The sequence below is a fragment of the Typopeltis vanoorti genome, chromosome 19 (assembly GCF_054136105.1).
Source record: "Typopeltis vanoorti isolate ZY-2024b chromosome 19, IOZ_Tvanoo_1.0, whole genome shotgun sequence".
In the NCBI taxonomy this organism is placed as follows: domain Eukaryota; kingdom Metazoa; phylum Arthropoda; class Arachnida; order Uropygi; family Thelyphonidae; genus Typopeltis; species Typopeltis vanoorti.
In genome coordinates, this window is record NC_143567.1 from 93884357 (window position 1) to 93897320 (window position 12964).

The following is a 12964-nucleotide window of genomic DNA, read 5'->3' on the forward strand; positions in this document are numbered from 1 at the left end:
TTTGTATTTGCACCATAAAGGGATGCTGAGCAGCTGCTGCTACTCTTGTATTTAACAGGTGCTGCAGAAAATGGAAGTATTATGGTTGCCAGTTCACTTGAGCATTGACCATTGAAGTGCCTGTAAAATAGATACAGAATCAAAACATTGCAGCTGTCAGATAGTCTGAAGTGAAGGGTCACATACGAGCCAGATTGCCATCCTCTGGACTGCATCAAAAATTTCTAGAAAAGTTTTTTTACATGTACCATCCCAAATACCAGAGCAGCATTCTCTGGGTGGGCAGATTTGTGATTTGTATGAAGTGAAGAAGGTCCGTGTAATTAGCTGAGTGGCTATGCACTTCGCAACCATATGGCTGGGAAAGGAGTGTCCTGGGTTCGATTCCCATCGTTGACATGAAGAGCTTAGGATCTTTCTGAAACTCCCAAGTTAGCCGGTCTTGGGCATGGACTGCAGGGTTTTTCTCCCCAGTTTATCTGGGGTTTTTCATCCTGCAAGCAGGCAAAGAAGTCCAGATCTTGAGAACTCAACACTTCTACAGACATAGGATACACCGGAAGGCATAGGGCTAACCACCTTATTCTTGTGTACGGTTGCGGTTAAATGAATAGAAAACCCTCAACACCACAAGGTAAAAGAGGGAAAAAGGAAGAAGATGAAGTGAATAATTGGATACATAAGAAGGGAGATATGAAGGCTTGCAAGAACTATAGAATTATTAGTTTAATATCTCATTTAAGCAAAATTTTATTCAAGATCATGCTGAATAGGATTGAGGCTAAAGCTGAGGAAGAGCTGCTCTAAAACAAGCAGGTTTTAGGAAATGTAAGGGAACCAGAGATGAGATCCTTTGCCTTAGACAGATCATAGAAAAATATAAAGAATTTAGACTCCCTCTGGTAATGTGTTTCATAGACTACTCTAAAGTTTTGACTGTGTTCAGTATGTGAAACTGTGGGAAGTAATGAAAAGAATGGGCTTTCCTCAACACACTATCAGCTTGATAACCAACTTGTAGAGTAAGCAAGAAGCCACAGTAAGAACAGATGTTAGATTGACTGATTGGCTTCAGGTTGGAAAGGGAATTAGACAAGGATGTTTACTTTCTCCTCACTTGTTTAGTATACCAGGTGTGGCAATTTAATTCCAGAAATGTACCTGTAAAAAGCCTACGTTTGGAACTGTACATTAGTGGCTACTGTCATCTTCAAAGTAATCCCCTTGTGCATTTATACACTGGTTTAGACTGTGTTCCCATTTTTGGAGACAGACCTGGAACTATTTTTCTAGAATACTCTTGAGTACCTTTATCACATTATGCTGGATATTAGTGATGTCAGAAAATCTTTGTCCTTTTAGTGCAGTCTTTAATTTTAGAAAAAGCCAGAAAAGTCGAGGGAATAAGCAGGATGACCTAATTCGGTAATCGATTTTTTGACCAGAAACTCTCTAACGATAAGTTCACTATGACATGGCGCATTGTTGTGATGGCTGATCCACTTGTCAAGCCAAATTCAGGTCTTTTTCTCCAAACAGAATTTAGTCATCTTTTCAGCACATCTAAATAGCATTGTTGGTTGATTGTTTGTCCCTGTTCAGTGAATTCATAGTGGACTATCCCCTTGTGATCAAAGAAACACACCAACATGGTCTTGAATTACAAACTTGACATGCGTGTTTTTTTCGGATGTGGTGAACTCGGGGGTTTTCCACTGCATGCTCTGGTATTTTTGTAATTTCCTAAAACACTGTAATTTTGTAATCACTGTGTTTATTTGAAGAAAGATCAGTCGCAACTTGATGCTGCCACTGCTTCTGTTCGTCTGTCAAGATCCGAGGCACAAACTTTGCAGAAATCTTTTATATACCCAATTCTTCAGTTAAAATTACCCTGACTGTTTCTCAATTCATTTGCAATTCATCAGCCATTAATTGCGTACTTAATCATCTGTCAGACCACACAAAATCTCACACTCTGTTCACATTTGCGTCCATCATTTTTGTTTTTGGCTGACCACTTCTGGGGGTTGTCATTCACATCTTCTTGCCCACCTGTGAATCTCTTATGCCACTCAAAGACACTTGACTTTTTTCAGAGCATCCACACTATATGCCCCTTTCACCAGCTCCAATGTTTTTGTAGCAGTTTTGCTGATTTTCACACAAAATTTGATGTTAACACGCTGCTTCAAATTTCGATCACATATTTTTACCCCAAAGTTTGCACGCAGATCTCTATTGTATTGAGGTTTACTCATGCATTAGTTAAAAGATGTACAAACCCGATTACTCACGACTCCAACCAAATTACCACACAGATGACGCCACATGCCTGTTCCGGGAATTAAATTGTCACACCTCATATGCTGAGGATATCGTGTGTGAAGCACTGGATGAACTTAAGAGAGCAATCAGGATAGGTGGTATATTATCAGTAATCTGAGGTATGCTAATGATAACATACTCCTCTGTAATGACAAAGAAGGACAAATTCTTGATAAAGTTAACAAGATCAATAATAACAGAGGACTTCAACTCAGTCCTAGCAAGACAAAGATTATGGTTCTCAAAGGAAATACAAATGGGGAAGCTCTTGAGAAACAAGTGTATCTTAATGGAGAAAGAATTGAGGAATCAGCATGTTTGGGTACCTGGGATCCATTATTAATATGAAGAATTGCTGTTCAGAAGATGCCAGAAGAAGATTAGGAATGGCTAAAATAACAGAGACTTGTCTAAAATCTAGAAAGATGGATCTATTTCCATGGTAACAAAGTTGAGGATTTTGAATGCAGTTGTTTTTCCAACAACGAGTTATGGATGTGAGACTTGGAGCCTAAAGAACTCAGATAAGAAAAGGAAAGCTACTTTTTGAGATGTGGTGTCATAGAAGGATGTTGAGGATATCACATACTGAAAGTTGTACAAATGAATGAGTGTTAGAAAAGATCAGTAGAACTTTAAGGATATTTTTAGAAAAAAGTTAAAATATTTTCGACATATTGAAAGGATGGAAGGAGGACTTCTCAGAACAGTATAGAAGATAAAGTTCCTGAAAAGGAGAAAGGGATAGGCTGTCAGTGAGATGGATGGTATGTGTTTTCCTTCAACTCTTCAGAGAGTTGAAGGCTAAAGCATACAACAGGACTACATGGTGAGGCTTGGTTTTGCACATCACTGAGCATCGGAGTGACCATACAACATCTGTGGATGCCCATTGAACAGATGGGAAGAATTGGATGGGTGAAATAGCATCTTGAATGAAAGAGAATACCTAGTTTTTTGAATGCTAAGTAAGCTACTGATGTAATGTGTTTATGGGAGGAGAGACTGGATGTAAGTTTAAGTCCAAACAGGGGGATCTGATCTTGTCTGGTAATTTGTGTATTACTGATGGTAAGAGAATGTGAGCTGAAATCTAAATCTCTTTTGCAATAGAACATACAAGACCATGTTTTGGTGGCATGGAATGTGGCCAGATTGTCCTTACCCCATTGAAGGATGGTACATAGATTAATGTTTAAGGCACCAGTTGTAGATGATCTTGAGATGACTGCACACTACGTGGTTTGGCAAATGAGTGGGATGAATGGAGAGTACTGTCATTTGCAAAGCTGTGGATAGGATTTGCAGTGATCGAGATTAGGTCATTTATACACATGAGAAAGAGAGTAGGTGATTGGACAGAGCTCTGAGGTACTCCTGAATTGGTGGTGAAGCTTGAAGAGAGAAAGCTATCCACCAATGTAGTGAACAACCAGAAAGAAAGCTGGCAAGCCAGTTACAGAGTGGCAGGTAGACCATTGAATGGAAACTTGTTTAGTAGGTCGATTCTACAGAGTCAGAAGTTCTGGAAATGTCAAGAGCAACAGCACAATTTTCTTCAGACCTTTTCATGGCACTTATCCAATGGTGGGTGATGTAAGCTAAGAGGGCAGCTGTGTGCCTTGAATGGCTGAATCCGTATGGGTGGTTACTGATTAATTAGTGTGCCTCTAGGTAATAGAGGAGTTCACTATTGATGACTTTCCCATTAATTTGGAGAGGATGGAGGTGATGGTGAATGGTCAGTAGTTTGATGGTGGACTTCTCTCCCTTTTTCGGGACTGGATTGATATTTGAATATTACTGAATATTGCTTCCATGCATTAGGATAAGATACCAACTATGTATAATTGATTACAGAGATGATACTGGAGCGCAGCATTGAGAACAATTGGACAAATGCCATCAGGATTAGAAGACTTTTTAGTCCTATCCTATTGGTGGTCCTAACGGACACTTAAACACCCATGACCTTTTCAAGTGTTCTTGGACTTCACAACTGTAACTCAAGGATAAGGTGGTTAGTTGTATGCCTCCTAGTGTGTCTTATGTCTGTAGATGCATGTGTTCATAGGGCCCGTTTGCCTTTTCTGGGGGACGAAAAAACCGAGTTTCCGAGTGAAAAAAGCCCCCTGTAAACCAAGTTAATAATTTGCTGATGTCTTTTTGCTGAAAAACTACTGGGGACATGTGATGCTCAGATTTTGGTGTGGTAGGAGGCAATTTCTCTTGGTCATCTATGCAAGAGTTTGAGGAAAAGAGTGATGTTAGGTCAGTATTATCTTTGGGTCGAGTAACAGTGTTACCATCAGGATGAAAGACAGATTGAGAGAAAAAGAGAGGTGGAATTGCAAGTGAGAAGTTTCTGTATTCAACATTTTTAATAAGGGACCAGAAGACGTGGTTTCTATTTGGACAGGAGGCTAGATTTTCTACTGTTGGCATTTATGAAATCAGATTTAGATCTGCTGATGACTGCTTTGCATTTGTTGCATGCTTGAAGCAAGCCACCTGTGGTAAGCTGGATTTTTACTTTGACTGCTGATCTAGGGATTCGAAAGTGGATGAGGATTTTGAGTAGAATGAGGGGACGAAGACCTTCATGCCAGTGAGGATAGTTTCTGTGACCTGTTTGGAGCAGTTGTTGGTGTCAGATGAGCTGAATCAGCATTCAGACCATGGAGAGGAGGAGAAACAGTTCTGGAGGTCATCCCACTTGGCCCCTGTATAGTGTCAGAGAATGGGAGATCAAGAGTATTTTGAGGAAGGGCATTCTGTGAGAAAAGAGATTTAAGAAGATTTCTGTTAATGGATTGGAATGGAGTGTCATTCTACAGTCAGTCCTGAGACTCCTTGGGAGGTATTGGAGGTTGTGTAATAATAATAATTTAAGTAAACATTTATTTGTTCAGTAATTTTCAAAGTGATAAAATTAATGGAATTTCAAATAATGTATATTTAATGAAAATCTGTATGCTTATATGATGATTCCACATTGTACCTAATTATAGAACTTTTCTTGAAATTCAGAAAACTTCTCTTTCTCAAAGATTATCAGCCAAATATGCTGATGATGATAGAGTGATTTTTCAACTAGATTTCGATAATAATAATAATAAAGATATATTTTTAATTCATAAAAATAGTATGAATTAAAAATATTGTTTTAATGACATAGTTATTAGAGATACTTATTACTATATAAATTAGGGTACATAAGCATCTCTATGGAGTCCTAAGATTCCTCATGGAAGACCCAAACTATTAACCCAATATCTATCTTACCTCTCCTTGAAACCATCAATAGACAAAGCACTCGCAACTGACTCAAGAAATCCATTCCATTCATTCTCCACTCTCCAAGCAAAAAATTTAGTCCTCACACTCTTGTTAACCACACTCTTATCCCATTTCCAGGGATAACGTTTTGTTTGCCTTCCCTTCCCCCAGTCAAGTGCTGAAATGTTCCCCTGCATCAGTCCATTAAAATCCTTTAAGTAACTTAAATCTTTATATTATATCCCCCCCCTTTTTTTTTCTTATCAGCTAACTTTTGCAACTCAACCCCTTAATCTATCATCATAAGGAGCATTGCACAGGTAACTCACCATCTTGATCACTTGCTTCTGGATTCTCGCCACCAATTCCTCATCCCCCAAGAAACCCAGGAGACAAGAAATGAGCACAGTAATCCAGATGTGGGCATATAAAGGCTTTATAAAGAGGAATGATAACTCCCTCATCTCTTGTTAGTGTGTTTTCCAATAACCACGTAATCCAGTGAGCTACTCTGGCTACTTTAGTGATATACCCTGTAAACTCTCTATCTCCTCTCTATTTACTATTGCTTCCCCCAAATCCCTGGCTTCATCAGTTTCTTGGAGTACATTTCCCCTCAGCATGGTAAACAGCTTGTAATTTTGTATCCCAAAATGCATAACTTTACGCTTTTTCACATTAAATTGACATCCATTATGTTTAGCCCATACTGTCAGCCTATTGAAATCATCCTGCAAACTCTTTACATCACTTTGATTAACTATTACCCTACTCAACTTTTCATTATCAGTAAACAACTGAATATCCCCCTTCAAATTATTTCCTATATCACTTATGTACAAATTAAACAGCAGTAGTCCAAGCTCAAAGCCCTGTGAAACACTGCTAGACACTTGCCTCCTCTTGGATTCTGCAATTCCATATACTACTTTTTGGTATCTGTCTATGAGCTACCCTTTTATCCATATCATCAGTCTCATATTCATCCCCATTTGTTGCAGTTTGCATAACAGAGTTCCATGTGGTATTATCCTGTCAAACGCCTTTGCAAAATCCAGCAGTAAGTATCATCATGTAGCTATTCCAACTTGGTTTATCCAACTCAGCTATCACTATGTTATCAAAAGTTAGCAGATTACTAAGGTATGACCAACCCTTCATAAAACCATGATGCCCCTCATGGAGTATCATATTATTAAACTGAACACATATATTGATCTTTAATTGGCCATGATTTATAAACATCTAATACCAACAAGTTTCTCTGACGGGACTGTCTGGCTTCTTCAGGGCTTATAACGGTAATAGAAAAATACTCAAAGTGGCTAGTACAGAGAAAATGGAGTAACACTATCGTATAAATTAAACATTAAAAACATTTCTCTGTACTAGCCACTTTGAGTTTTTTTCTTTTACTGTTATAAGCCTGAAGAAGCTGGACAGCCCCGTCGGCGAAACTTGTTGGTATTAGATGTTTATAAATCATGGTCAATTAAAGATCAATATATGTTTCAGTTTAATTATATGTTTGAATGACCAAATATAATCTAAACAATGGAGTATCATATTCTTATCCACCCATTCCTGAATTCTCTTTTTGACTCACTTTCCATACTTTTACCATCACTCCTGAGATAATGATTAGTCTATAATTTGCTACAAGATTTAGATCCTTCTTTATGCAAATGAATTATTTTGCTCTCGTTCCGCTGTCTTGGGACTTTTCCAGAAGTGACACTTACATTAAACAACTTAGTCAAAGGCATAGCTGTTTTCCTGCAGATTCAAATAAAATGCAAGCCAATATCCCATCCAATCCCACAGCTGTATTTGCATTCAGATTCTGCACAATCCTAAATATCTCTAATTCATCAACCTCTATTCTCACATAGTCCCTGTTGCCTCTGCCATAACAGTATCTTTCTTTGTATGATGTGCACTTGCCAAGTGGTCACTCAGTAGCGCGACAATTTCATCTGCTTCTGTTACCTTTCTATCATCTGCACTCATTAAAGTTATCCGTCCATAGTCATTCTTCCCCCTACTTGCCACATAACAAAAAACTCTTTGAGATTTCCTTTTAATTTCTTCTCATAATCTGATTTTTTCCTTACCATGTTGTCACCTTTCCCCTTGTATATCTTTCACAGTATTTCCCTTTATTTTATTTTATTTATTTATTTTTTCCAGCTCAAGCTTAATGATACTATCCATCCATCTATCCTACCTGATTTATCCTCTTGACCTTGGCTACCATCATCATCAGTGGCTTTTAACAGGCACTTAACTGCCCATGGCCTTCCAAGTATCCTTGGATTTCCTAACTGCAATATGAGGATAAGGCGGCTACCCCTATGCCTCTAAGTATTCTTGTCTGTAAATTGCATGTTCTACTGGCCAGTTTGTCTGTTTTGAAGGGAAAAAAAACCCTCTACTTTCGTATTAGACTGGCTAACTCACCTTTCGTCAAAAGAAATCAGACGTCAAAAGGTTCCTCACGTCACTGACAGGAATCGAACCCAGGTCTTTCCAACCAAAGGATTTTGTCTATGCTGACTGAGCTAAGGAGGCTCTTGACCTTGGGTATACAGCATAATATTGCTTCCTCCATATGCCTCATGCACTGTGAACATCCTTCCCTGGAAGATCTTTATGCCATGATGCTGCTTTAAACTGCCTCCTAAGTGTATTATTTTATTAAGTAAGTATATTAATTGTCTGCCTTGTAGTTCCTTTATGGTAGTTTCACATATACCCCTTCTTAATTTGAATTTCTGCATAGTTTGCTACCTTTCAAGTCAAGACCACATGATCATTTTCCTCAATTGTAAGCAATGTAGCTACCTTAGTTATGGACAAGTCTTCTGATTCTGTGATGACACCCAACACTATCGTGCCACAAGTCCCTTCCATCACATTCTGCTTTCAGTAATTATATAAATTCCATTTTCTTCTTATCATGTGATCATTCTTTCCTCCAGTCTGTGTGTCCATAGATGAAGCCCCCTCATAATAATTACTCGACTTACACTCATTGGATTAATCTGCTGTGCATGTCTTCCACACCATCGCTTTCCAATGGCAGAAACCAGTTTTATATTTTGTCCTGTTGGCCTCAGTTTCACATTAGATTAACTCAAAAGAACTGCCTTCTGCTCGACTGAGGCCAGCAATGTCCTGTCTACTCTGTCCTCTCTGAAAATGCTAAATCAGTCACATTCTACTAACTACATCATCTGCTGCCAAATCTCACTAATGCTTATAACTTTGACAAGGTTGCACTAACCAATGTCAAAAACTCCTCCTGCTTAATTACTGATGCTTCTAGAGCATTAGTATATAGAAACTGTAACATCTCTTTTGTTTCCCCATCAACTTTTACATCATGAATTGACTATCCCATTTGATGTCATTGCCTGAGAGACTAGATTCTGCATTTTTTGTTTATTGACACACATTTGCTTCATGGGTGCCTTCCCACACACTCATCTGCATCTGACCTAATTTCTTTTGTTTTCCTGACTTTGCACTCCCACACTCACAGTGAATAAAGCTCTCTCTAGACACTTAACACTCAATTCTTTCATCTTTCCTTTCTGCATTCTAGCAGCATTACTAATTACATTATTAATTTTTGCACCAGGGAAACAAAATTTTGTTTCCCTGGTGCAAAAACAGTACTCCCCATATCATAGAATTACCTTAAAAATTATCTGCTTATGCTCTTTCTCTCATTTATTGTTACAATTTTCTTTTGAGCTTCAGACCTCTTGCATTTTTCTGTTGTTCTCAGTTTGAAAAGCTGCAGCAAGATTGCTGCAAGCTTTTCAATCCTGCACTTTGTCCTGTGAAGGACTACATGCAAGCACATTATTTCTTTATTCAGGCCTTCTACATTCTCTTGAACTTCCATCACTGCACTTTCAGTATTATCACTGATATTTACTTTTTCTGGTCTTCTATCAATGCTCTCTACTCTACTGTCACATGATTTGTTCTCTTTGCATTTACTCTCAAAACATTTATTGCATACTCGTTCACCAGTTTAGCTTTCCTTCCACAAATCTTTCAACTTTTGCAACAAATACATCTCACAAATTTTAAGCTGGACAAAATCACACAAATTTAGCTTGCCGAACAAAGACGTCTTGCCTGCCATTGTTCTGCTACACATAGGTGCCATATCAGCATTATATAGTTTAAGGAAGTATATGTTTTACTTATGTCTAAATAACTCATTCTATGTTGCACACTTAGAAAACAAATAAATACAATACATTAGCTCAATATTATTAACAAACATTTTTGAAAAAATTACATATCTTTCTGCAGCATTACGAATTGGCAATGTTCACCAAATATCCTCATACCCAATTATCAGTCTGCATTTGCATAATAAAATTTTTCTCTCATTTCTATGTTGTAAATGCATATGGTGTATTAAGATCTTCTTTTTCGAAGCATCCTCATCCTCTTTCAATGTGATTTTTTTTTCATAAATATTGTAGCATGGAAGTCAAGAAGAACTTGAACTAGAAGATAAAGCAGATATTGAAGCAAGAAGAGAGAATAATCAAACTGGACGTTTAATTCATTCAGCACAGACAATGAATCCTGCAAGATTAATGTTTAGAAAAAGTCAGTTATACTGGTTGGGAAAGGATAATCATGGAATAACTGGGTAAATAAAAAGAAAATGTTTCACACTTTAATTAATTAGTTACTGTGAAATGTGAGAACTTATTTTAATTTTGGCTATATTCTGTCATTAAATTTATAGAATTTAAGATATTGCTGTTATAGAATGTTATATTTTATGTTCTAGCATCATCATAATGCATGTATCTTCTAATGCAGTCAAGACTTCATTAAAAAAAGTAAAACTGATCATTATTAGCAACTAAAGGACCAATTTAAACTACATAGGCATATGTTAGGAAATTATGAATTTTATAGATTATTACTTTTACATCAAATTTTATTATTTTCTGAGGCATCTCCATGGATTCAAGACTCATCATGGGAAGTCCATACTAACCATTATTCACACAATACTTATCATACCCCTTCTTAAACTCATTCACTAACTAAATAACCACTGATCATTATTCACATGATACTTATCATATCTCTCCTTGAACTCATTCGCTAACAAAATAATCACAACCACCTCTGGCAACCCATTCCACCCATTTTCTCCTTTCCTGCCAGGTACTGAAAAAATCTTTAGTATAATTCTATAAAACTTTTTAATAATTTGTGTTCCTATTATGCACACCTATTTTTTTACTATAAACTAGTCTTTGTAGTCTACAAACCTTCAGTCTATCTTCATAGGGAGCATTCTGTAGATTTACCACAATCTTGGTTGTTTGCCTCAGAATACTCTTCACCACCTCCTCGTCCCCATGGAATCCAGGCAACCACATCTGCACATAGTAATTTTCAGATATAAAGGAGAATAATAATTATTATTCTCTGATAGGCCAATTATAATCAGCCTTATCTGCTTATCAATATGTTCTTCAACAACCAAGTAATCTTATGTGCTATTTTGGCCACCTTTGCAATGTGCCCTTTAAACTTCATCTCCCTATATGCAGTCACCCCAAATCCCTGACTTCATTCATCACTTTCATGAGGTTTATTTCCCATCATTGTAATCATAGCTTGTGATTTCTTCATTCCAAAGTGCATGAGTTTACACTTGTCTATGTTAAACTGGTAGCTGTTAATCTTTTGCCCACATACTGCCAGTCTATTCAAGTCATCTTACAGATCTCTACATTAACTTCATTGACTATTGCTCCTCCTAGCTTTGCATTATCCATAGACAATTGAATATTTCCCCTTCAATTCTTTCCTATATAAATGATGTACAAATTAAACAGTAGTGAACCAGGAACTGAGCACCGCATAAACCAGAAGTCAGCTGCTTTCTTCTGGATTCCATTCCTCCACATACTATTCTTTGATGTCTGTCCATCAGCCATAAAATCACAAGCTTTACATCTAACCTCTTTTGTTACAATTTATGCAACAAAGTAGCTTGTGGTATCTTGTCAAATGCCTTTGTAAAATCCAGCAGTATCACACCATCATTCCTGAATTCTAACAATGGCATGTTCCTTCCTAATATCTTCATTTTTAGCATTATTCTGCCATTAATGCCATTTCTTAACTCCTCTAATTTACTGAGACCTCTCTGTGGTCTCCAGTCTTTGATCCACTGTTACTTTTAACCTGTCTCTCAGATCCATAAGTTAAAACTAGCTTGTACGCCATCTTGTACTACTAGTGTTCCGGCTAATTTCTCTCTTGTTTCTTATAAATTTATTCCATTTGACTCATCGCCTCATACCAACATGACTGATTCTGTTGTTTATTTCTATGAATTGTTGGCATCTTCACTGAAGCTTTTGACTAAATACCTGAAATGTTTTACTTGTTCTATAATTTCTCCATTCAGAATGTGAAAATTGGCTGGAATAGAAAACATAGTTTTCTATGTTCTGTTATTGTCGCAGTTGTGTTTTTATTACTGATTTTCATTCCATATTTGTAACAGCAGTTATTCAGTTTGGTATATTCACACATTAAATAAACTCCGACATTGATAAAATTAATAAAATTAAATACTGTATTTATTTAGATGTATAACATCATTTGCATTAAGAGCTGAGATTAACTTTTCATTTTATAAATGATCAGTGACAGTGCAGATAGTATGCACCTTTGTCTCACATCTGATTTCACATCAAACCACCTTCCTGTGCCTCCTTCACTTCTGAGAACTGAAATATAGACAGTGTCCCATTTACACCACATAATTGCAAAGTTCTGAACAGCTTTTATCTTGGAATCTTGTCACATGCCTTTTTCAGATCTACAAAACTTAAATATAGATCCTTGTTATATTATCATGATTTCTCAACTATCACTCTTAAAGTGAAAATGGTACACCCTGCTAATAGGTGATAGTTACCAATGAATAATGATGGACTGGCAGTTTGGGATATTCCTATCCCAAATTCCTATTCCTATTTGTCATTGAACTGACAAATCCTTCATCTCCTTCAAAATATCCACACCAATCCTATACTCCGCATCCCATTGTAAAAATAATCATATTAAAAATTCTGAATATTTTTACGTATTAATTATGCTCGTTAGTTTTTGTTTTCATACACGCAGTGTCTGCACTGCATTTTCACGTTATGAAAATGTTATATTAGAAGTAACATGTAAAGAAGTAAAAATATTGAAGTACTTACTAAACTGATTATTTGTGTTACTTATAAGAAAGTTTGTTGTATTTTAAAATGTTGAATTTTGTGTTTGTGAAAGACTTTCTTTT

The 12964-nt window shown here is 36.8% G+C and overlaps 1 protein-coding gene across 2 annotated transcripts in view; it reads left to right on the forward strand.

Moving 5' to 3' along the window:
• Nucleotides 1-12964, forward strand: part of LOC150096359 (AP-1 complex-associated regulatory protein-like) — a 171339-nt gene that overhangs the window by 77020 nt on the left and 81355 nt on the right. For both annotated transcript variants that reach the window (XM_090409375.1, XM_090409376.1), the window contains exon 4: nt 10116-10288. In XM_090409375.1, coding sequence (XP_090265501.1) covers nt 10215-10288 — 74 coding nt within the window. In that variant the 5' untranslated portion in view covers nt 10116-10214. The remainder of the gene's footprint in view (nt 1-10115; nt 10289-12964) is intronic.